The sequence below is a fragment of the Schistosoma haematobium genome, chromosome 1 (genome assembly GCF_000699445.3).
Source record: "Schistosoma haematobium chromosome 1, whole genome shotgun sequence".
Lineage (NCBI taxonomy): Eukaryota > Metazoa > Platyhelminthes > Trematoda > Strigeidida > Schistosomatidae > Schistosoma > Schistosoma haematobium.
Window position 1 is genome coordinate 19,139,379 of NC_067196.1, and position 24,401 is coordinate 19,163,779.

Below are 24,401 nucleotides of genomic sequence, written 5' to 3' on the forward strand. Positions count from 1 at the left end.
AGCCAGATTATCAGGGAAACGAGCCGGCCAGACAGTAATGGTGGTGTCTGCTACTGGTCAACAAGTTAGCCGCCTTTTTCACATCGGGGATCGCATTTCTGGCTCGGATTTTTTAGTCGATACAGGAGCAGAAATTAGCGTTATCCCACTTCACCTCTCCCGAAGACAACAAACACTAAGCTGTCTCTCATTGCGGCTAACGAATCAATTATCAAAACTTACGGAGAGCAGTCTCTTATATTAGACCTCGGACTCCGAAGACGATTCACATGAGTTTTCATAGTTGCCCAAGTCAAACGACCCATCCTCGGAGCTGATTATCTCAGTGCCTACAATTTGTTAGTAGATATGACCAAGAAGAGATTAATCGACGCAAATACACGTTTACAGGTAGATGGTACACCTTCCGACGACTATGAAATCCATGGTGTACGGATATTGAAACCTGCGAACAACGTTTTCAACGACATTCTGTCAGAATACGAATGCATCACGAAATCAGATTATCAAAAGGAATGTAATCCACATCAGGTGCAACACCACATCATTACCACCGGTCCACCTATTAGGGCCAGGGCGAGGAGACTACCGCCAAGCTAGTTGCAAGTAGCTAAAAGAGACTTTGAACATATGATGCAACTTGGTATTATCAGATCATCCAACAGCCCTTGGGCCTCGCCGTTACACATGGTACCAAAGAAAGACCAAGATTGGCGTCCGTGTGGTGACTATCGACGGTTAAACAATCAAACCATTCCCGACAAGTACCCAATTCCGCATATACACGATTTTTCATTAAACCTACACGGTAAATGCATTTTTTCGAAGCTCGACCTAGTGCGAGCATATCACCAAATTCCAATGGCACCGGAAGACATTGAGAAAACAGCCATAATAACACCTTTTGGTTTGTTTGAGTTTCTAAGGATGCCATTCGGACTGAAAAACGCTGCGCAGACATTCCAACGCTTCATGGATGACGTAACAAGAGGCCTTGATTTTGTGTTTGCCTACATCGACGATGTTCTGATTGCAAGCTCATTTTTAGAAGAGCACATCCAACATGTCCAGATCCTTTTTGATCGTTTTAAAAAACATGGTGTTGTCATCAATCCTTCGAAATGCATATTCGCAGTCCAAGCCTTGGAGTTTTTGGGACATTACATCGACTCTCAAGGCATCAAACCACTCCCAGAAAAGGTTGAAGCTATTACCAATTATCCCGAACCAACCTCGGTGAAGTCATTACGACGCTTCCTCGGTATGTGTAATTTTTGTCGCCGCTTCTTACCACGTTGTGCTGAAGTGTTACAGCCATTAACCGATCTGCTGAAAGCCGACAAAAAAGGTACGAAGAAAGAGAAGAATCAGACATTCAACCTACCCCCTGACGCCAAAACAGCATTCGAAAAAGCAAAGTCGATGATAGCTAATGCCACCATGCTACAACATCTAAATACTGACCCCACAACACAGTGTTGTGTACGGATGCATCGCAAAAAGCCGTCAGGGCAGTACCACAACAACAGGTAAACAACATGACTACTCCCATAGCGTTTTCCTCCAAAAGACTGTCACCAGCCCAGGAACGTTATAGTACTTTTGGACGCGAACTCTTAGCTATATATTTAGCAGTAAAGCATTTCAACATTTTGCTACAGGGTCGTGATTTCATCATTATGACAGATCACAAACCCCTTTGCCATTCTTTTAGCACATCGTATGACAAACACTCCCCACAAGAAGCAAGACAACTTGATTATATCTCCCAATTCACCACAGATATCAGGTTTATCAAAGGTCACACGAACATTGTTGCAGATGCACCATCTAGGAGGGATATCAATACGATGGTACTCAATCATGACATCAGCCTTGAAACCTTGGCTAAATTACAAGCAGACGATGCAGAATTAAAAGCCTGCAAAGAAAAGTCTAGCTTAGATCTCAAACCTGTACCAATTCCTCTTTCAGATGCATTCATCATGTGCGACACTTCAACAGGCAACAATCGTCCGTTTGTACCACACGCTTGCCGACGAAAAATATTTCAGCACTTGCACGGTCTTTCACGTCCAGGCATCAGAGCAACAACAAAGCTCATTACCGAACGTTTTGTGTGGCCTAAAATCAACTCGGATGTTAAACGATGGACACGTAGCTGTCTCCAGTGCCAACGCAGTAAAACGCAGAAACACACCTCCAGTCCAATTGGGAAGTTCCCCATCCCTGATAAACGCTTCCAGCACGTGCATTTAGATTTAGTTGGGCCTCTGCCACCATCAAACTCTTTCACACATATCCTCACAGCAATAGATAGGTTCACAAGATGGGCCAAAGCATGCCCCATTAAAGACACATCAGCAGAGACAGTGGCTTCAGTTTTCCTCGACGGCTGAATACCCAACTTTGGCGTACCATCAACAATCACAACAGATCGCGGTCCCCAATTCCAATCCGTCCTATTTGACGAGTTCACTAAACTTCTTGGAGTAAAACATGTTAAAACGACAGCTTATCATCCGGCAGCTAATGGCATGGTCGAAAGATTCCATCGCCAACTAAAAAGCTCTCTGATGGCACAACCGGACTTTTCAAAATGGAGCGATGCTTTACCGCTCGTTCTCCTTGGGATTCGCTCGTCAGTAAAGGAAGACATCGGATGCACGGCCGCTGAAATAGTCTATGGCACGACATTAACGTTACCAGGACAACTGGTCAAGAATGAACCCACAACTCCAGGAAACCCTTCTCGTTTTGTAAGCAGATTACTACAAATGATGCAGAACATTAGAGCAATACCACCTCCAGAATACAACAACCGAGTCCATCTCGATAAACATTTAGAAACGTGCAAATTTGTTTTTGTTCGAGTAGACGCGGTGAAAAAGCCACTGACACCACCATATGAAGGCCCCTATAAAGTAATTAAACGCACACAAAAATACTTCATCATCAACAGAGATGGCAACAAGCAAACTATTTCCATAGACCGAGTAAAACCAGCTTTCTACGAAGTCCCTCAAGACACAGAAGACAATACTGCGAACAAACAATCACTCCCATCAATTGCTAAGAAACAAGAGGAACAGGAAAAACTTAGCACTACACCCTCTTGTTTAACACGTTCTGGGAGACTTATAAAAAAACCAAAGCGTTACGTACATTTTGCCATATAAAAACAAAACTAAAACAATCAAAGCATACAATTATCGAGGACCTACACTATCAATCCCATCCAAAAAAATTTTTTTCTTTTCTACAGTGTACATAAGTGCATTTTTCCACAATTATTCGTTTTGTCACATTTATTTTTTATAAAAAAATTTTTTGTTACTATAATAAACGAGTAAACTCGATTTAATTACCCATTTATTGTACACAAAAAAAAACAAAAACAAAAAAATAAACAGTTCATTTTTTTTGGGTCATTAGCAGTTTTGCACATTATTATTATCATTGTTAGCCAACCAAGACATTAAATGACAGCGTCTTCTTTTTTTGTGTGTGTGTGTGTTTATTATGCTATGCTACATCTCTGCTACATGTCATACTCATCTCCACATTTTTGTTAGCTATAACTGTAAATATTATTTTTGTATATACATATATATCATATTCTTACATTTTTTGTTATTATAACCAGTGTTACCTCCGGACACTCTGGGGGAGCTATGTGGAGATAGGTCAGACAAGCTTATTTTGTAAATAGTTTTTAATATTATTTGTATTTATTTTGTCAATTTCTCACTGCATGTACATTTATCATTAAATGATTGTACCTGTTGTTTTAGTAAATGACCTTGAGCACACTTTCCGTTGTGATTCTAACATAGCGTGACACACTTTTGGTTGTTCGCAAATACACTACTACGCACATACCCATTGTTCTATTCTCGCTCGTTACCAAGTCAATTGCATTCTAAACTGAATATTATCCACATTTTAAACTGCTGTGCCATTTCTATTACATCCTACGTCAAAGAAACTTACTGGAGTCATATTTACCTCATTGGAGTTATTACTCATTTATAATTGTGGATTTTGGGACCAAAACTCAACGGAATACGCAACAACTAGCTGATTTAAGTAACATCCCTGAACTTTTATTTTGTGTTACTAATTTATAAATTGTTATTGTTACATTAACTTTTGGATGTAATAACTTTATCGCTAGTTTTTGGTTATTATACTTTTGGTCCACCACACTGTATATACACAATTTCGAATTGGCTCGTGATTTATTTTACCATTAAAAAGCTTGCATTAATCGAGTAGCAGTAATGGAGATAACACATAAAAGCAAGTTCAATTATGTTGGGGACGTTAGATCCCCAGAACTCACCTAGAAAAGGTCCTGATATTGCAATTTCATTTTGAAAATTTGAATTTGTTTTTTCGGCGCTAAAAGCTCTCTTTTCACCTTCATGTCGTATTTTCCACTTGAGAGAATCTGAAACGCTATTGGTCCGTTATGTTTTTCAGTATGCTATTTCGTAACGCTTCTCAAGGACGGTTTTGTGCTGTATATATACGTTTTGATTTGTGTCTGTTGTTCTTGCTCATTCTTCAGGCTTTTTGTGGAACATACTTCCCCGTTCGGACTTTGACTTCTCTCTTTAATTAGCGGGGCTGGGACGCATCAGAATAGCTAGTTTATTGGTATTTGGTCACAAGTCTTTGTTCCGTTTGCGGACTAAATGAACATCTTATCGTCTCTAACGTAGCAGATTAGTTATATACTATTAAAATAATCGTCATTTAAAATTTGTTAGCTTAGTATCACGTATTTTCAAAGCTTATTAGAAAGTCTGGCCTTAATTACCCCAGAAATGATTTTCGTTTATCTTGAGTCTGGGTTGTGTCGCAGAGAGCTGAAAGGTCATCAGTTGCACTACGCACCGACTTATACTCTTCCTTGATGGAAAACACCATTTCATTTTCAGTCATTTTTTCAAAAACAAATACTTTTTTGGTGTAGGTATATGAGTATTTAAAGCTTGATTACAGTGTCATTAGATTCTGGAATACCTAACTTTGGATACGTAAGTGTAGCCTTAAACGTTAATATAGTAGTTACAATAAATTACCTTACAAATGAAAACGGAGGAAGAAACCTAAGTTACGGCAAGACGAATGTGGTTGTCGTTAGGTCACTAATTAGTGTATATATGCCAGTGTTTGCATAATGATATTGGCACTACATACAATGTTCGAAGTTTGAGCAATCTTACTGATTAGGTTTAATTCTGCCGCAGTTAAAGGGAGAGGTGACGTGGCGTTCAGTAACACAAACATTCTTTATAGTAATAAACATAGGGGGTTTGAGAATTTTTGGGACTGTTTCGGCTACTTTTTTGTGACTTTAAAATAACATAACGAGATAGTGCTTATCTCAATAAGTCTAGAACTTCCACAAGAAACAATCAAGAACTCAAACTCTAAGTACTCAGTATAGAATTATCTGCATTATCGTGGTAGGCTTAAACACAGCATAAAATATATAACTGCACAATCAGTGTGTTGGTTATTGGCCATATTTGTTCAGATACTGATGCATGATGATTAAAGTGAATCGAATTGGTAACTGATTGTGGACAAGTAGAGACAAAACTTAATGACTGAAACATGTGAATTCCTTTCCTTTTCTTTATTTCTACAATTGACTTTCTGAGGTTTATTGCTTATAATTCTGAGGAACAATATATTATTTATGAGATCAGAGCACTATTCCATTTTTAACACACTTAATAAAACCGATTACAAATTTATTTCTACCCAACAATCCCTTACTTTTAGTCCAGAGTTTTCTAACGAACGATCATTACTGCTTGTAAGATTCCAAAAGCCACCAGTTTGATTGCTGATTTGGCTTAGTTTTCTGGAATTCGTATACAATATTATTTGTGACTAGAAATATTCGTTCTTTCGAATTCTGATTGATACATTTGATGTTACCTGGTGTAGTGTGTAACTCAATTCAATAATTAGATGAGGATAAATTTTCCACTCAGTTAGCTTCCGAAAAACAACAATCGTTTAAACAAAATTATTGGCACGATTAACCAACTAATCCCTAATTTTTCGTCAAAGATCTTTTCCATCTTACCGTGTTGTTCTACTACTCTGTGTTTGTGAAAAGTGTGAGAGTAACGTTTCTCATTTAGTGAGTAGTTATGGTGTTTAATACGGACAGGTTAAATGTTTATAACCATAGCTCATTTTGGAATACGATATCTGAGCATGTAACTGTCAGATGCTTTAGTTCTTTAGTTTGTCCTCAACTGTATGGCAAACTCGAATGCATTACACGTGAGTCTTAATATGCTTTTGTTTCATCACCTGTCCTTTTGCTTGTAATTAACATTCTCTTGTCATATTGATGAATAAATACTTGAGGCACGTCTACTAATTGACAACAGAAATTTGGATGCATTTCAATACGATTCGGTTTGAACTAGTAAAATGACGTCCTGGATTTATTTTACTACAATAATATTACTAGGTACCTATTGTCAGCACAATTTCTGTTCTAATGTAATTGCTGACGATTCGATGTACCATAGTCAATAAAAATCTTATTCAATCACAATGGGGTATAAATCTGGTGCTAATCCAATGCTACCAGTATTTAAGTTTAGTTGTATTCATTCAATTTGATTACAGATTGATTGTTTATCGCTACTTCATATGGTAGACAATTCAAGTACTTGAATACACATTCTTAGGCACAATCAAATCCTTGGGCTGTTGACTTCAAATTTCGATTGCCAAACTGTCTTAGTCTTACGTTTATGATATATATAATTGCTGTCGATTTCTTCCATTATTCTGTGTGTTTAGAGTCGTCGATCCACCTTTTTTCTCATTCATTTCTCTTCCACATAATCTCATTTACTGATCCAAACACTCCTAACTCTCCCTGAGCAAACGAAGTACCTTCAGGCGAGACGTGAACCTACCAAAGGCTGGAAGTTACATTCAATTTTGGTTATCATTCTTTTCATCTGTCCTTGTTCATCTAGTGCAAATTAGAAAATATTTCATTATTGTTGATACCGATAACGTCGTGTCTTATGGTCTATGTGATGTAGATGTGGGGTTAAATTCAGTCGTTAGTATGGTTGGTACGCTATTTGGATTCCTCGAGTTCACAGCTCAGTCATTCAGAGCTAATGTAGTAGCTTTTCATGGTTTGGGAATCAGAGTAGCGAAAGCCAAAAGAACGAATGTGATCAAGGGATGTTACTAAGCAACTGGATAGTTCACCTGCGCAGAGAAATATCCCACAATTTTTAGATTTGTACCAAAAATTAGATTTGATGCTTGTTGAGGAAATAATAGCTAACTGCTCTCTTGAACACTTGCAAAGGTAATGGGTTGTGATTAGTTCAACCGTAGGCAATAGGGATTGTAAATAGAAACCTTCTTATATTTAAGAAATAGTTGAATCCGATTCCATCGTTTTTGGAGCATTTTGTTCATGTTTGTTTATACAATACATATTCTTCCCAGAAGGTATTGTTTACCACTCACAAAAATCATAGTGGTCCGGCGTAAGTCATAGATACAAGCATCTCATTAAAATCCAAGGTTTTCACTCAAAAATTGTTGGATCTAGATTATTGCTGGAGAATTATCTACAACCATTTAAGAATAAGGGCCATTCGCTAAAAGTCATACCTTGGAGTTTAAGCGCTAAATGCCCCATCACAAGCACGACTGGTATTGGATGTTGGAAGGTAGTCAGATTACTGACTAACCAAACTAGCTTTTGTTGCCGAAAAGTGACTCTTTTATCTTCTTTTCATTTAAAATTACAACTAAAGTTGAGTGAATAAAATCTGTACATCAGTTAAGAAATCTTTTCGAACATCAAGAGCTCCGAATTGCTTGTCATACTCAACGGTTCGGCGAAACAATATATACAGTAAGAATATAAATCTTTTATTTTCTGACACCGTTGAAAATAGGACCTAACAAATTCTATTATTCATTGCTTTACATTTTTGGGCTAAGAATTTGTTTTACCTAGTCGGTTTATTCGGCCTCATTAATGAGCTACATTTGAAAATCTACTCTGTATTCAATGTCTTATTATGTTAACCTTAGTTTTTGTTATTAAAATGTCACAATATCATGCCTTCATTAAAACTTACAGTTGATTGTGGGTTTAACTTATAAATTTAGGTAATTGTTTGTTGTTTTTTGACTTTTAATGCTTACAGATTTCAATAATTCTCAGCACACTCCCTCGGTACAAAACTTACTCTAAAATGAAAAGTAAACTGTCCCATATCTACAAATCATCGCAAAACTTTCCGTAATGGTTATCACGCCCATTCCGTAGATTTTACGACACAATATGGTTATTTTTACTTTCTGTCTTTTTATTTTAAGGTAACACTTATTTTGATTAGACATCTATGATATTACTTACTTAGAATTTACTTAGTCAAATCAGGAGACTTCAATGATCTCATCCTCATCGATCAGCCTGAGTTATTGTCAAGATTACCACTCAGCCGGTCCTGGGACCTTATTCTTCAGAATCCGTATGAGGTAAGTTCCCATCGTGAAATTTGAGAATAGTTTCGTCTTTACCCAGAGATCTTGTAAGCATCTTTGCATCATTTTAAAATATGTCTGTAGTAAGGTGTTCTTCGATTTACCTTATGTTTTTTTCTTGACTGAATATGGCTAGTTGAAATGTAAGAATACTAAATGTAGTTACTTGATAATTTATATAGTTGCAGAAACATCGCTGTATTGGTTTTAATAATTACAAGTTCATAAGTGTTAAGACCAGTGTATTGATGGATGGTATCGTATGATTTTGCACAAGGTGTTTGATTTTTAGTGGTAAATAAATCCTCGAAATCAATAGCTCTGTAAGTCTTTGGTATTTTATGCTGGCCACGTTAGTTTTAATGGCCTCACCTAGCTGAAGGCGCTCGGTCATTCATCCGCACCAGATCACGAGTGAGTGCACCTTGCTTGACTTCTCCTACAACCACTGGTCAGTTTAGACTAGTTACTTATCGATGTATCAATATTCTATCAAATACATCTTCGAGCCTCTTCGCTTCTAACTCCTGATTTTACTGGATTGGTACGTTTTGATTTTAGAAAATGTTACTGGTTAGGGTTTTACCAAACTCAGAATACTTTTGACACCTGTACGTTGAGCGGTTTCACTGGCTTTTATTCTAGAGACCTAATTTATTTCACTAGTTTTCATTTGTTACGAACGTAGTCCTCCACCATTTTGAAATTGCCGATCTTCATTTGAATATACTTTTCATGTTTGTTTATTCATAGTTGTATCTGGTTTGAAGCCAAATAACGACATGTTTTGGCTTCTGAATCAGAATCTTTTATTGCATTTATGCAGCTCCTAATGCATTATGAATTTTACACATGATATAACTGATCTGCCGTTTAATTGTTAAATATTGTTCATTTATTTACTACGTGATATGGTGTGCTTCAATCTCACTGTCAGTTTTGGAATGATACAAGCTTTTTGTGGTCCTAGAGACGAGAACCGATCAGTTTTTCTAAATTTGTTTTCAATTCGTCAACAGATAAAACTGTGACTACATGTTGTAGTCACTAACAGTTAAATCTTCACTAGTTCTCAAGGGCTTTTCATCTGATATTACTATGTAACAAAAGCTGTTTCTAATAGAACAACAGATACACGAGCTCATATTTCCTGATTACCCACATTAGTTTCCATCGTATACAACACATTACGTCTTTTTTATTTCCATTATTTATTACGTTGAGATGTATAGTTTCTTATTCATTCTGTCATCACAAGGACTAACGATGCTACTTATTTCACTTTACTAATGCAATAAAGTGGTACGCTACTGTTTTTTACAAGAATATATTATGTTTATTTTAGATGTACATAAACATATATATATCTGTGTATTAAACTAGATTTTTTCGTTTATTTCGACGAAAAATAAACTTTTTCGAAAATACATTGGATCTCTGCACTTTTAGGCTAATCAGTGTTGGTTTATTAGACAAATGCGTTTTACAACCCATACCAGTATTATCTTAGTATGAATGAATTGAGTAACATCTGAACGTTTTTGGAACTTGGATTTATTCACCATAGACCTTCAAAATTCAAAGTTTCAGATAAATACATTCAAGGTTTCTGCGTACAAACATGTGAGTTAGTATGCAAGTAGCGTGATAGATGGATAAACATAAAACGCTCGTTCGATTTCTCTAATAAAATCCATTTAAAATCGATTATCGTATTTCCATCACACATGAAGCGCTCATTATCTTATAAACTCATCACTCATTTGATGGTATCATATTAGGGTACTTCAACAAAATTCCTAGCATAAAATTTAAAAGTCATTTTGTAAATATTGTAGTTTCGTTTAACTCTTAAAGAACTCATGATTCTTTGTAATGATAGCATGTAATCTGTATCAATAAAGCATTTAGTGGATTTTACATTCTACAAACCTATTTACTTTTTATCTTTTAGGGTACAGTAGAAATTTCTGAATCTCCTGTAGACGAATTCCAGATACTTATTAATATAACTGGTAGTCACTTAAGTGATCAAGAAAGATTGAAATATCGTCTAAGAAGTACAGAAGATTCACTTTTCGTTGAACTGGTATGTTTTGATGCAACAATATTTCCTACGCATTTAACTTTGTGAGAATATTCTTAGTATTACAGACATTTTTCACGTCGTATTTGTGTATATGTACAGAATATAGAGGACATTTTGGTTAGTTTCAATACAACCCTTTATTTGAAAACTGATTGAATACGTAAACTCCCAGTTTAGACACACTGATGAAACAGATATTTTTATTTATAATGGTTCACCATGACTCCATTGGCCGACATAGCTATGCTATTTATAGTTACATGATGATTATTCTTGGCAAATATTTATTTTCCGTCAGCAGAGTGGGAATCAATTTCAAGATAGACTCTTCAATTGTCCAAATAACTTATCTCAAACTGATATCTACCCGGTCAGTGAAAACGTTTCTTCACTGTAAATACAATTAGTATTCGATTGTAACATAAATAAACTTAAATTACTTCATCTATCATAACTTAAAAAGTCTAGAAAAAGTTGTTGAAAATTTCAAACATAGATTGCTCTTTACTTACCATCTATAATGTCAAAACATTTCATACCTATTTCAATTGTATTGTAGTGAACAAGAACACCAGTGGGGACAGTCGAATGTATTTAACACAAACTTACAGGACTTGTTAACAAAATTTAGCAATCATAAAGTAAATGCTTAATTTGCAAAATGTCCATCAATTGTCCCAAATTGACTCAGACTTCATTGTTCTTGCATTTTCATACAAATCGCATCCTGTTTCCATTCTTTACTGTTCGATCCTCTTGTCTCTCTGTTGCCAGACCTACTGTTCACGAGTAACTTCATATACTACTTACGTCAATATAAGTAGCACACACCACAGCATCAGTGAATTTTCTACGAGGGATTTGTTGGGTCTTTTGTTTTATGCGAACAGTGAGATTGCCCTTTCCCAAAAATTAGCGATTAAGTTCGTGTTTCTTAAAATCTGTACCAGAAAATTTAATCGGAGCAGTGAAATGTTTTTGGTAACATTACTTTCCTATGATATTGCTATTACCTAGATGTGTTTACTGACTGCTATTGCCATTATTTCCAAAGAGAATTAAATATTACGCTTTATTTGAAATTAAAGTTGTATGCATTTAGTAAATTATCCTCCATTATTATGTGTATCACAATTGAAGTATCACCTTTACTCACTCATTTTCATCACAGATTATGCTGTGATGAATAGAACTGTCTACAAAATTAATTCGAACTTCTTTGAAGTAATTGACTATGTGAAGCAGTCAAAGGTATCTGAAGTTTCTTATTTAATCTAATCTTACTTGATAGTTGTTCTTTTCGTACTGAGTTTTCAATCTTATGGGATATAACCATAAAATTATGTCAAGTTCTATCCTATTATGTACGAACTAAAATATCTGCCGCTATGATAACAATAATATGAACTTGAATTAGTTCTTGAAAATACTTCCCTTTTAAAAAAGTAAATGATTAGAATAACACATGTAATCATTGAATGTTAAATATTCTTTATTCATTTATTGAAATCTTGTGCTAAGAAGTATTTGTTTCTGATTTTTGAAAATAATGCATTTTGTGTGTGGTCTAATCTTTTCTCTTTGAAAAAAATTATTTTCAGTATCCACAGTTTTCATCTCCAGCTCATCGTAATGATGGTGAAGAAGAGAAAATCTATTTACAACTGTTATGCGTTACAATTATATCCCTTGTTCTAGTTGTATTTGTTGTTTCTATTATATTTTCTTGTTGGTGGACTAAAAGTTATAAAATACCAATTGATTTAGGTGTTACAGATGCTGGTAAGTTGTCGACATGTTTAGGCTTTTCTTCTAATTTATTAGAAATGATGATGAATTTACTAAATGGGAAATGGCAATAAAACTTGACTAAGATAAATTCTATACATAATGATTGTAATCTAGTTAAATAACATGGACTATAGGCATTTATTTGAACTTGAACTCCTGGTAAACGTTTGTACGAAGTGAATATTTGGATGGAAATACCCCTTAAATATTTCGGAGTCTACCTTTTCCATTAGACTTTTTTAAAATATTGTTCAGGCGCTTAATGTAATACTGGCTTCTTCTTCTTCTTCAGAGACCGTTTCTCTAACTTGTAAGCCAAAAATACACTGAAACACAAGAGGTACGATTTATTATAAGTCAGTAACCAATTAAGTTCAAATGTCATTCATTTCACTAGAATCCTTCGTCCTACAGCTTCCATTTGTTTGAATCCAATGTTTCTCAACTCCCATAAATGGCCACTCTGAGTCTAGATTAGGAGTTTTGAGTTCGCTTTGGCTCTGTTACTTTGTAGGATCCCCCTCGCTATTTAGAGCAGTGAATAATGTATCTCTGAAAGCGCTTGTAAACGTGTGACTGTAGGAGAGAATTTTATTCTTCATCATCATTCATACCACTGTATTAAAGAGCCTATACCGTCTATCAAGTACAACTATATATCATCGCCTTTTGATGTTGAGGGCTAGTGAAACCATCCGAAAATGATATTTGAATTTTTAACAACTTTGAATAATTAATTCAAGAACGACCTACAAAATAAATCATTTTCTAGATTGAAACTCTTTAAGCCTCCAATAATAAATGTCAACGAATGGCGCTAACTAGAATAACCATGAATAAAACCACTAATGGAAAGCATCCAGTCATCGTCCTCGAAACTACCAGAGTCCATTGCTAAAAGCTTTTAAAATCTATTGGCAATAGTTTCTACCTTGTGATCTATCATTTCTCAAAAAGAAGAAAAGGGAGATACCTTCAAATCATATTGCTAAGTTTTTAATTTTGTTAATTTTCAGAAAATCGTTGAATAAGTTTTGTCTAACATTTAAACTACAGAATGTGCAATTATTCATTTTAAAAATGATTGAATCGTTGAATGGTAGATACTTTTCTAAATAACCAATCTGACAAATAAACAATATGGTATCCCTGACATATAAAATATTTCTGATAACGGAACTTACATTTTAAAATCCTAATAGTTTAAAACTGATTGAACATTACTTGACATTTCCGTTTAAGAAATTCGGAGATATGACGTGAAAGCGAACCAGTGTAAATAACCAACCTTTCAAACAATCAGTATTGATTTGTGATTTCACTGTGCGGAAATTTTAGGCTGAAATTGGTCGATTTTTCTTGTCATATGTGCATCATGGAAGGGTTGCCTTGATATAACTTCTGTCATATGTTTCACTATATTTGAATTGTCACTAACGCTGGGATCCAAGACTTAAGTTTCATACTAAATGGGACTCAGCTGGATATACTTGTATTCAAATATTTATGTTCATATAGAGACTAATCAGTTGGATCTCTGAGTTTCAACAACGGGAAGTCATAAACAACTTCTAATAACTTCATTCCTGTCAAGCAAGTTATAAGTACTTAAACTCAAGAACACACTTGGTAACGCCTTAGCGCTTGAAACGAAAGGTACCAAATTCAAATCTTTATTTAAAGAATAAGACAGGATGCAGGTATGTCCAGTTGAAGTGTTTCGAATAGAACAGAACACAACTTGAATGCTACTGGTAGTCTTAATCCCAACGTAAAAATACTCACAAATAACTGTTTACTTACTAGATCAGATAATATTCATCATAGATGTAACCCTTTGATCGATGGTTCTCATTATGGAAAGATTCATATTAAGTCGAAAAATTTATCTACAACCCTAGATTTTATCTGTTTCATTGAAGACATAACACACTTTTTATGAGTAAAATTTTCTGGCGAAAACGCTTTTTGATTTAAATGCTGATTGCTAGGTAAAAAAGCACCAATCTTTCACACATACAAATATACTACAATCCAAGTTTGTCTACTTTATGGATCATTATTTCAATGGATGTTCTTGTTCCTAGTGGATTTTAAAATAATTGTTTAATAGTCAAATTGTTTAAGAGGCTACGAAATTTAAACAGACGTTTAAGATACCATGGTTATCAGTTGCTATTAGGGATTGTTATAATTCTACTACCCATGCAGACTTAGTTTAATGAATCTAAAATAAGCATTCAAAAATAAATGACCACAAATTGAAAATGTGATTTATTTTTTCTCTTTTAACCTAGTTTACTATATTTCTTTGAAACATGAGGTAATTTATGCACTGATAATAATACAATTCAATATTTATTTATTTATTTATGTTGTTACATGTCTGGTGACTTTTAATTTTTGAACGTATTAAGTGCTGTTTATGCATAAATTCATATGCTTTCGTGTTGGTATGTTGTATGTACAAGAGAATTTTTAAAAAATGAAACCTTGATTTCACAGTTTACATTAGGGACTGATGTTAATGAAAATTGTAAATGAAAACTGGGAAACACTTGCATGGAACTCCTCAGTAGTGTTCATTCACTACCCCACCGGTGATCAAACTGGAGATTCTTAAACTTTGTAACGAGTGTTCAATCCTCGGCACACTGTTGCTATTCAATGGTTTACATGTAAACCACTACTAAGGCATCTCCTATTAGGAAAAAGTAGCTTTCCGTTGCTTTCAGTAGTTGTTTAACTAACAACAATTTGTGAAACAAACTGGAATCTAGCAACCTCCATAATACCCTATAATAAAAAATATCAATTGTTTTGAAAGCGTAGAAACATTTATTGTTGTTGTTTACGTTAATTTGCCAATGAACTGAAAACAATCTTAGTTTGATTTTTTCTTCACTTTAAGGCTAATCATTTATGTCATAATTGTACTTGCACAATTGAACCTCACTCATTCAGTCTTTTTAGTCATTAGAGGTTAAATATCAGAAATAACTTATTTTATTTGGTCACAATTTCCTAGCACTTTATATGACATTTGTATTTTATCTACCGTGCTATTGCATGTGTCTAGAATCTGCCGTGATTAATAACAGTATAATCTACTTGTCGTCTACTGTTTACATCATTTTCACATCAGATAACACTTATTTACACTTTTTTTGTCAAAAATTCATTTGACCATCGAGATATTTTATTACAAACATTGAATGATATGAAGTTCTATGATGATTTCGTTTTTGTTGACCAAAACTGTTTACTGTTTTTGAATGTTAAATTTTGTTACAAATCATCTTCATAGATATTTTTCTAACTAAAGTTGTACTTAGTGTCTAACAAATGTTCATTAATTCATTACTATTTTGGTCTTATTTTGAGTATCTTATTAGAATAAAATACACAGCATGAAATTGTATGTTGTTTCTAGTTATACATTTTCAGTTACTATTGTTATTATTAGCATTAATGATTTTAGTTATTAATTATTTATTGTGTCCATTAGAATACTGCATGTACTACTGTCAAGATTATTAAGATCTCTAATGTTTTTAGAATTATGAATGGTAGCATCGATGTTTTCTATTGAAATAGATTGGAAAATATCTGTTGGTCACCATATGCATGTTGATGTGGATCTTATTGTCAAATTGTGCTAAACGACATTTTTCCCATGTTGATTATGAAATATACATCATGAGGACGATTGCGGAATTTGAAGTTAGCTTTCGTCAAGTGTAGGATCTTAAACGAACAGTTTTGTGAAGTCCTGTTTAAGAGCTGATAAATCTACAGAGTGTTTCTAGGTTGTAAAAGATTCTTCAGACGATATAATCGTTTGGTAAAATCAAATCCAACTATCTTACTACTGCAATGGCTATTCAGTTTAGTCAGTTTCTATTATTCCCAATTGATCGTTACATGTTATGGTTGATGATTAAACTATACATCACAAACTATCAAACAGTTAATTAAATCTAAATAATAACAATATTCTCTTATGTGTTTCCTAAATTCTATATTTTATCAGGATGGTTTAGTAGACGGAGAGAAGAAAGATTCAAGGAAGAAATCAGCTGAATCTGCATCAAACGTCAATGTAGCTAATATATCTACAAATTCTGGAAATCAGTGCGAATTGATTGAATTGATATCAACTCCACATTCAAGATCTGAAAATAACAATCAAACAAAAGCATATGTAAGCTTTTTTACTTTTGTACAATAATAATGATGACAATAATTAATTGTGTCATATTGAGAAGAGTCTTAAAGATCATGTTTATAATTAACTGAGAAACCCTGAGTAACTATTTCCTCTCCATAAGGATTGACAAGACTTGAGCTATCTCAAGCCCTTAATTATCAACCATGACATGACTAGAACTGCATTAAAATAAGAAATGATAAATTATTAGTTATTACGTTTATAAATTCATTCACTTCTTGTCACCATGTAGAAATTGAATGCTGATTTTCTGAATTTGGTATTTTATCTTAATTTTCCATTTGGAACGGAACGGTGAATGCTTACTGAATTGTCATTCATTTAGTGCTTCTAGAGGTTGATTTATAGATGAAATCTTTCAATGTGATACAATATGTACATCACAAAAGTGGCCGTTATTCACTGTATCACAAAGCATGATTTGAGTGGGAGTTCACCTTGATAAGACTTGTTTAAAGATATGACTTTCAAAGAATCGACAGTTTTCGCAACGTTTTCTTAACTGTTATCAGAAATCTAAAGTTGATGCATCCGTATGACATTTTTGGATAAAAAATGACTTTCAGCATTTCGAATTCATATGATTTATAATAATCGACTTTTAGCATATATCCAAACACATAAAATTACAACATATGACTACTGATAGTCGATATCAATACAGATACTTTGTGTTAATGACAATAATAATAACAATAATAATGATAATGATAATAATAATAATAATAATAATAATAATAAAAACTGATTGAATTCGGTTATATTTTTCACTGGTTTTTCTTCACATTTCATTTATCATCCAGATATTTGCGGTTGATCCATTTAAAATCATAAAGCATTTTCGACAGTTAATCATCAAGTAATTTTCTAAGTTTTTCGTATGACAAAACAATGCGTCTATCTTCTGTCCTAAAACTAACGAGGTTTAACATAAATTCACAAACTTGCAGAAGGTATTTTTGTACAGATAATTCAAGGAATATTGATATTAGATATTTAAAACCCCTTAGACGCTGATTATGGTTGATTGAAATAGAAAAAGTAAACTCTTGTCTGTAAATGATGATGGTTTTCGTTACGAAAGTACCACCAGCTAGTGAGACACCAATGAATCTTCGGAACTGAGTTGTTTTGTCCTTGTTCAAGGCTGCTCGGCAAGAGATACTTATCACCACATTAGAGATCAGACATAGGACCTCTTGGTATTGTGATGAGCAAGCAGTATTGTTATATCACGGAATTCGAATCCAAAGGTCTACATTTCCAAGTTAGATCAGTTTGTGATCTCCTATATATCCGAATGTCTGACACAGGGTTTACGAAAAGGTACTGTGACCGGTTTATTATTCGCTGAGTAGTACTTCACCATAGCCTTAAACTTCTTGTTTTTAAGTAAATGTGAAATTTTTATATGTCAAGACTAATTATGCTTGTATTAACATACATTAACTTGAAAACGAAATATCTTACCAATGTTTAGTTTAGCTGAGAAGGATTTTCAGGGCTATGAGTATGGTGATGATAATAATCATAACATTGACCAGAGAATGGCTATTTGTAACCGAAAACAATGTTTATGTTCCAAATAATTGGGCGTTGTAATAACAATATTGGATTTTGAGGGTGATCGTTTGTCTCTTTAAGATATCGAAAGTAATGATGGGATGCCCAAAATACCCAGATACATAGTGCTAGCTAGAATCTATGGATCAGCCACACTTGTTTAAAATATCCCTAGCTATGTATGTTACTTCTTCCATAATTTAATTAATAAGGTTCAATAAATATGAACTCTGCACGGTTGATTTAAATGGTAGATATGTTACAATTAAAGGTTATGTATAATGCGCTTAAAGTCTCCTTTGACACTTGCAACTTACAAAGTTGTTTTGCTTATTTTGAATTCAGTAAGAATTTACTGCAAGAAGTTTGATGGTCTGTGAAGCAGAGGTTTGTTCATTTATTAAGTCAAGCAGTCTCTTACACACGACCATTATTGCATAACGTTTAAGACAAGTTAGTTTATAATTGTCTAACTTTGGAATTTATTTTTGCTGATCATTAACAGAGTTGTATCGTTATACGTGGTGTACACTACTTCATATATGCCTTAAATGCCACTCATTAACTGATAACTCCACTTTCAGGGAATAAAATCATCAACTCCTAGTTTTCTTGAGTAAATTTCATGACGCGACTCACGTTTTTTCCTTATCTACAATATTCGTCAATATAACAAACCCAACAGATCCACTCTTATGGAATGATTATTAACCATATATTTTTGTATACATATGACAGGTTTACGTCTCACCGACTGTAGCGTATGCCACTGTTTCTATTGGAAACAATCCACAATTAAACGTTTCAGCACTAACGACTATTCTACCGGCAAACTATCCATTACCACGTTATGTTGTAGCAGCTGGTGAAATGAGGAATACTGGAAACAATAACAATAATGTGACTTCGGATTTAGATCGATTACCAGATGGGACAATTATTGGCACACCAATATTATTATCAGCTAATTCTTCGAATGGTGTTATCGCAGGTCTTCTTCCAGATTCTAGCAGTGGAAATATAAATCCATCCGTTACCTATGTGAAATTAGCTAAACCATTCGTCGTAAGCTGTGAACAAAAAGTTGCGTTAGATGGATTACATATTAAAGAAGATCATCCGCTTGTTATGGGATCTGTTCAAAATGTGGATACTTCCAGTACACCAAAAACTCTAGGTAAATGAGAGTGCATCTAACTTCACAGTTCACAGTACATGGTTTCTCATTTGTTCGGAAATGTAATGTCGCGTCTAGTTATTACCTATAGTTATTTAGAGATCTTGAAACTTGATTTATTCACTTAGAAGACCATGAGATTCAATAAGAACGAAAAGCGTTCGTTTTCTGTGATAAAACGTTTTTTATGACATATTCCTTTCATGAAACACCACAATACCAAATTTTAAGGTCATGTCTTGTGCAAATAAAAATAATAGCGCGGAACTATTAATAAATTTCTTGAATCACAAGTCAAATGTTTAACTTATATTCGTTACTTGTCATAGATGAAATACCATTCCATATTCATGAATGCATTACATATTCATATATTTTGTGCATGGATTCTCTAGTGATATAAAAAAATGTGAATTTGAATGCCATAAACATCCGTTGTTTGAATCCCCTTAATCATATAAGCTTGAGAGTAGAATTAGTGGTTGTTAGAAGTCATTTTTATACAAAATTGTTCATATTAGATAGAGACAATATTAATTTTCAGATCCTAACGAAAAGTGCAATTGCTTAAATTGTTTCATTCCCCATGTAATTTTCGAGTCCTCTATAATACCTGATTGTTAATGTTTCACTTTTCAAATCATATGACTTTGCTAGGGTCAAGTTTATAGCAATTAAGGCATATTCATTGTGTATTTCAGTTTTTTGACGCATCAATGAAAGCATTTCCTTAAGGTGAATTAGAATGATCAATTCAAAGACGAGTCTCCACAAATATCGAATTGAAACATTTCTAGTCTATACTTAAGTAAATACTAATTTTGAATATTTTATTTTAATTCTATAGCTACAAGTTCTTTGCGCTTGAGAACACTTCCTTCAAGACGTCATGTTGCTAAGGAATTTCTCGATGAGTCTGTTCTAGCTACAATGTCACGTTCAAGAACTCCTCTGAATAATAAGATTGGTGTAAATCAAATTACCCAAGTTCATAGTGAAGCGGTAATGACTACAGCGCATACTTTACCTAGTGGTGCATTAGTATCTTTAAATCCATCAGTCCTGTTAATTCGAACAAGTCAACCAGTTAAAACTATTAATGAGGAATGTGAAGGCGGTATGAATGAAAGTAACCAATTCAATGTTATAACAACACTCCCTGAATTATTGTCTGGTAAATCTGTTGGGACAATGTCTACTGGAAGTAAGTTCAGTTTATCACGCTTTTATTATTTAACTAATTCACAAAAGTCTTTCGTTTAAAAATAGATGACTCTATTAATTAATTAACTTTTGACTCAGTATACATTTGTGGTTAAATATGAAATTCATACCCAAAATAAACTGTTTTTCATTATCGTTTGTTGATAAAAATGTCATGTAAGTATAGGGAATTTCATTGAAAACATGAACCGCCCAATGTTAGACCACCATTGAAAACCTGGAAGTACTGGATAGCCGTTTCGTTCTAGTATGGAGCTTAGAAGTGAGAATCCATGACTCCGCGTTCGGGAGTCGAGCCACTGGATGCTGACTGAGTTGTCTACCGGTTAAGAGTTAAGGCACGAGACAGTGAGTCTTGTATTCGATTCCCACGTGTGGGATCGTGGATGTTCTCCAATAAGGAGTCCCTTACTAGAGTAAAACGATCATTCAGTGAATCAAGATTTTCAGTCGTGGTCTTACATTGGTCAATCTATGATTTTATTAGAAATGCTGTTTTAAATTTTCACATATTTTAAGAAAATTATTTAAAAAACTGGTTTTCTGAAATACTTTTGGATGTGGTTCTTTTAGGAAGCCGTCTAGCTATTTAGCTTCTGTTATTCATTGTTAGTTCCTTTTTCTAAATGATCATCTCCATAACATTTTTATAACTCATATTTCCTCAATGACCTTTGATGTGACCTGATTAGCTATAGTCATGTTTAATCTTAATATCATTGATTGTTACTGTATATATATCAATCTTAGCTGAATTTTTTGATTGCTGATTACCAGTCAGTACTGTATTCTACTTTATAGTACTGAATAAAATCAATCCACTATAATCCGTTGTATATCAAGCCAATTACACTATTTCATATTATTATAGGTTAGTTATGTTGTACACAAGGTTCATGAAACCTTTATGAAATCTAGGAACCAAAATTCATTTATTTTAAAGATGCGATATTTTTGTGGAAATGAGAATTTCAACGTTGCAACCAAAAAATTCACACTTGTGTCGCATTTGAACTTCGGCTGAGGTAATGTCTATGGGGATTTTAAAAAACTTTGCCTATTGCTAATCACGTAAATTATTTACTAGAGTTTCATCTTAATTACTCCTGATATTGGCTTATGGTCTTTGTCAATGAATAAACTCCTTGAGTAAACATGTAGAGATTGTAGTAATGCTGTAATCACAGCTTATCTAGAAAATAAAGTATTTTACAACACTTTTGAAACTTATGTCAGATTTAACGTTAAAAATGTGAACTATCAATTCATGGATCCTATTATTATCTCTTCATTAGTACTGTTACTTCCGAATTACTGATGTTTACTGAGTTTCGTATTTCACTTATTAAATCATATATTTATTGATCGCTTCCTTTTTCACTTTATAAAGCCCTTATTTTTTTGACCTATGAGATCTAGAACGTACAATTATGAATTTCTTTGATTTTCAAATTATACTTTCGATTAATATGTGGTTGTTTTAAAATTTTGTGGGGTTTTTGGCTTGTGTTTATTTTTTTCATCATTAAAGTTGCCAGTGCAGTTCCCCTGTATGTCAGTAATTCTATTTCGGGTGCTTCGGGAGAATTAATGACAACTTCAAGTATCGGTTATATGCCATCTTTTTCAATTCCATCAAGTGTAATTCCTGTGTCGTGCGATTCTCATCAAATCCTTAATCATTATATACCTGGTCATGGTTCAGATGAAACAAGCGGTATTCTTTCAGACTCTGAAGGTAGTACAAGCTTTACAGCTGGGGCTCAAACAAACACATTTTTTCTGTCACATCCATTTTATCCGGCTTCTGGTAGTTCTGATGTGCAAGTTATACAACCGGTAATTAGTAGTAGTGGTATCATTCCTAAATCAACAAGCTCCACATTTTTAAAGTCGCTGACCTCACAAGTAAGTGAAAAATACTAACTATCAGTTGTAAGTTATAGTTAATTGTCATTTTGAGTTCTATTTTATACTTCCAGGATTTTGTACATAACCACTTATGGAATGTGATTCATAATGTGTATCCAAAGTTTTGATTTCTTTTCATTTTAAGTACGTGATTCTGAGTGATCGTTTTGCACATATGTTTTGTACTTTAGACGGATTTTAGTGGATTGTATAAGTATTGATGAAACCTCATTATGGAATGGACTGCTTATAATTTTGTGAAGCTTTTATAAATCTCCGTTTGGAAACAAGTTCTCTTGAGTAGAAAATCATAGTAATTTCACAGATTTAAAAATGCTCAAACGATATCCTTAGTTATTTAACGTGTAACGGTTGCTTACCCAGTGGTATGAAGATAACATGACTTCCCTAACATCCAAAGATCCGAATTTTGTTACTTGGAGAAATCAGGGCTATGCTCTACTAATGAGCCCCATATTGATAACAAGTTATCTATTGCCTTCTGGTTTTCTCTGTTTATCTATCTGGATTCCATAAATAATATGGACTACCCTAAAATTGAATTATGTACACAAACTTCCCATGGTAATAATGTGAAGTTGATTGTTGAAGCATATGCTGGTTTTATGTCATTGACCTGTATCATAAAAAAATTACCTAATGACTTGAGAGGCAGCGTCCAGATAAATCAATAAATAAATGGTTTGTAAAAGTATGTCGGTAAGTTGTTTGCTTAATGAAGATTAAGTGCAAAAGATACAAAGTGTTAGAATTAACAACTTATTATCGAGTATCAAAAATTAGAAGGGTTTAGGATTATGATAGGACAAATAATTAGACTGATTGCTGTAGATTGGTTAAAAATTAAGATAATTTATTCCATAAACTCCTTATATAATGATGTCGTCACATTGATGATTATATGTAGCGTAGACCATTTAGAATTTATTAACCTAGATTGTAAAACTAGCAAAAATATCTCGACAAACTGAAGTGATGCAACTTTAAAAGACTAGATTTTTAAATAAAATCTAAGTTTCAGGAGGATTTAAACAAATATTTTTTGAACTTACCAGCTTCTTGTCAAATAAGATCCATCATTAAGAAGCTAACCCATTTAAATTTTTGTGAAGAGCTGTCATACGATTGTAATAAGGCTAGGATAATTTTATCAAGATTGTTTCCTACGAGATGGGGTCTCTGATCCCATTACCAAACCTTTATCCGGGCTTAGGGCACACAATAACCCTAGATGGGCTACAGGTGGAGTTACTGTAAGAAGGGTAATCACTTGTATTTCACCAACCACTTTTGCCTGTACTAAGTGGAAATGAGACTTTACTAACAGGCGAGTCTGAGTTTGTATGGCACCATTCGAATAACGTGGAGAGGGCTATATCAGCCAATTCTTTCTTATCTCATCAACCCGCTTTCATAAATGGAATTTGTCAGTCGTGGTAACGTCATATTATTTAACCAAACAAACAAAAGTAGAGTTTATGTGATCTCCTCTATTTACTAACATCTTTCTTCACGTCATGTTTATTGTGGTTTGATGACATTTTGTTCAGTTTGTTGAAAATACCCCGTTTTGATATTAGTTTCATATTTTAGTTGAGAATTTGAATATGATGATAATTAGAACTGTGAGATCGTTAACGTTTCAGCTATGCTGTATATCGATCTTTCCACACAAATACTAATATTCTTGATTTGATATAATACCTAAGTGCTCATATTGAATCCTATGTATTTGAAATTGACTGCTTACTATCAACGAAACCTCGTACGATAAGGTTGTGAAAACGCTAAGGTATGTAAATTATTCTCATATTTCACTCTCCTTT

The 24,401-nt window shown here is 33.8% G+C and overlaps 1 protein-coding gene across 1 annotated transcript in view; it reads left to right on the plus strand.

Moving 5' to 3' along the window:
• Window positions 1-8,043: 8,043 nt before the first annotated feature.
• Window positions 8,044-24,401, plus strand: part of MS3_00004320 (uncharacterized protein) — a 91,611-nt gene continuing 75,253 nt past the window's right edge. The window contains exons 1-10 of the mRNA XM_051212225.1: window positions 8,044-8,190; window positions 8,229-8,400; window positions 8,445-8,562; window positions 10,523-10,657; window positions 12,259-12,439; window positions 14,746-14,771; window positions 16,482-16,652; window positions 18,981-19,419; window positions 20,267-20,623; window positions 22,175-22,551. Coding sequence (XP_051073332.1) covers window positions 8,366-8,400; window positions 8,445-8,562; window positions 10,523-10,657; window positions 12,259-12,439; window positions 14,746-14,771; window positions 16,482-16,652; window positions 18,981-19,419; window positions 20,267-20,623; window positions 22,175-22,551 — 1,839 coding nt within the window. The 5' untranslated portion in view covers window positions 8,044-8,190; window positions 8,229-8,365. The remainder of the gene's footprint in view (window positions 8,191-8,228; window positions 8,401-8,444; window positions 8,563-10,522; window positions 10,658-12,258; window positions 12,440-14,745; window positions 14,772-16,481; window positions 16,653-18,980; window positions 19,420-20,266; window positions 20,624-22,174; window positions 22,552-24,401) is intronic.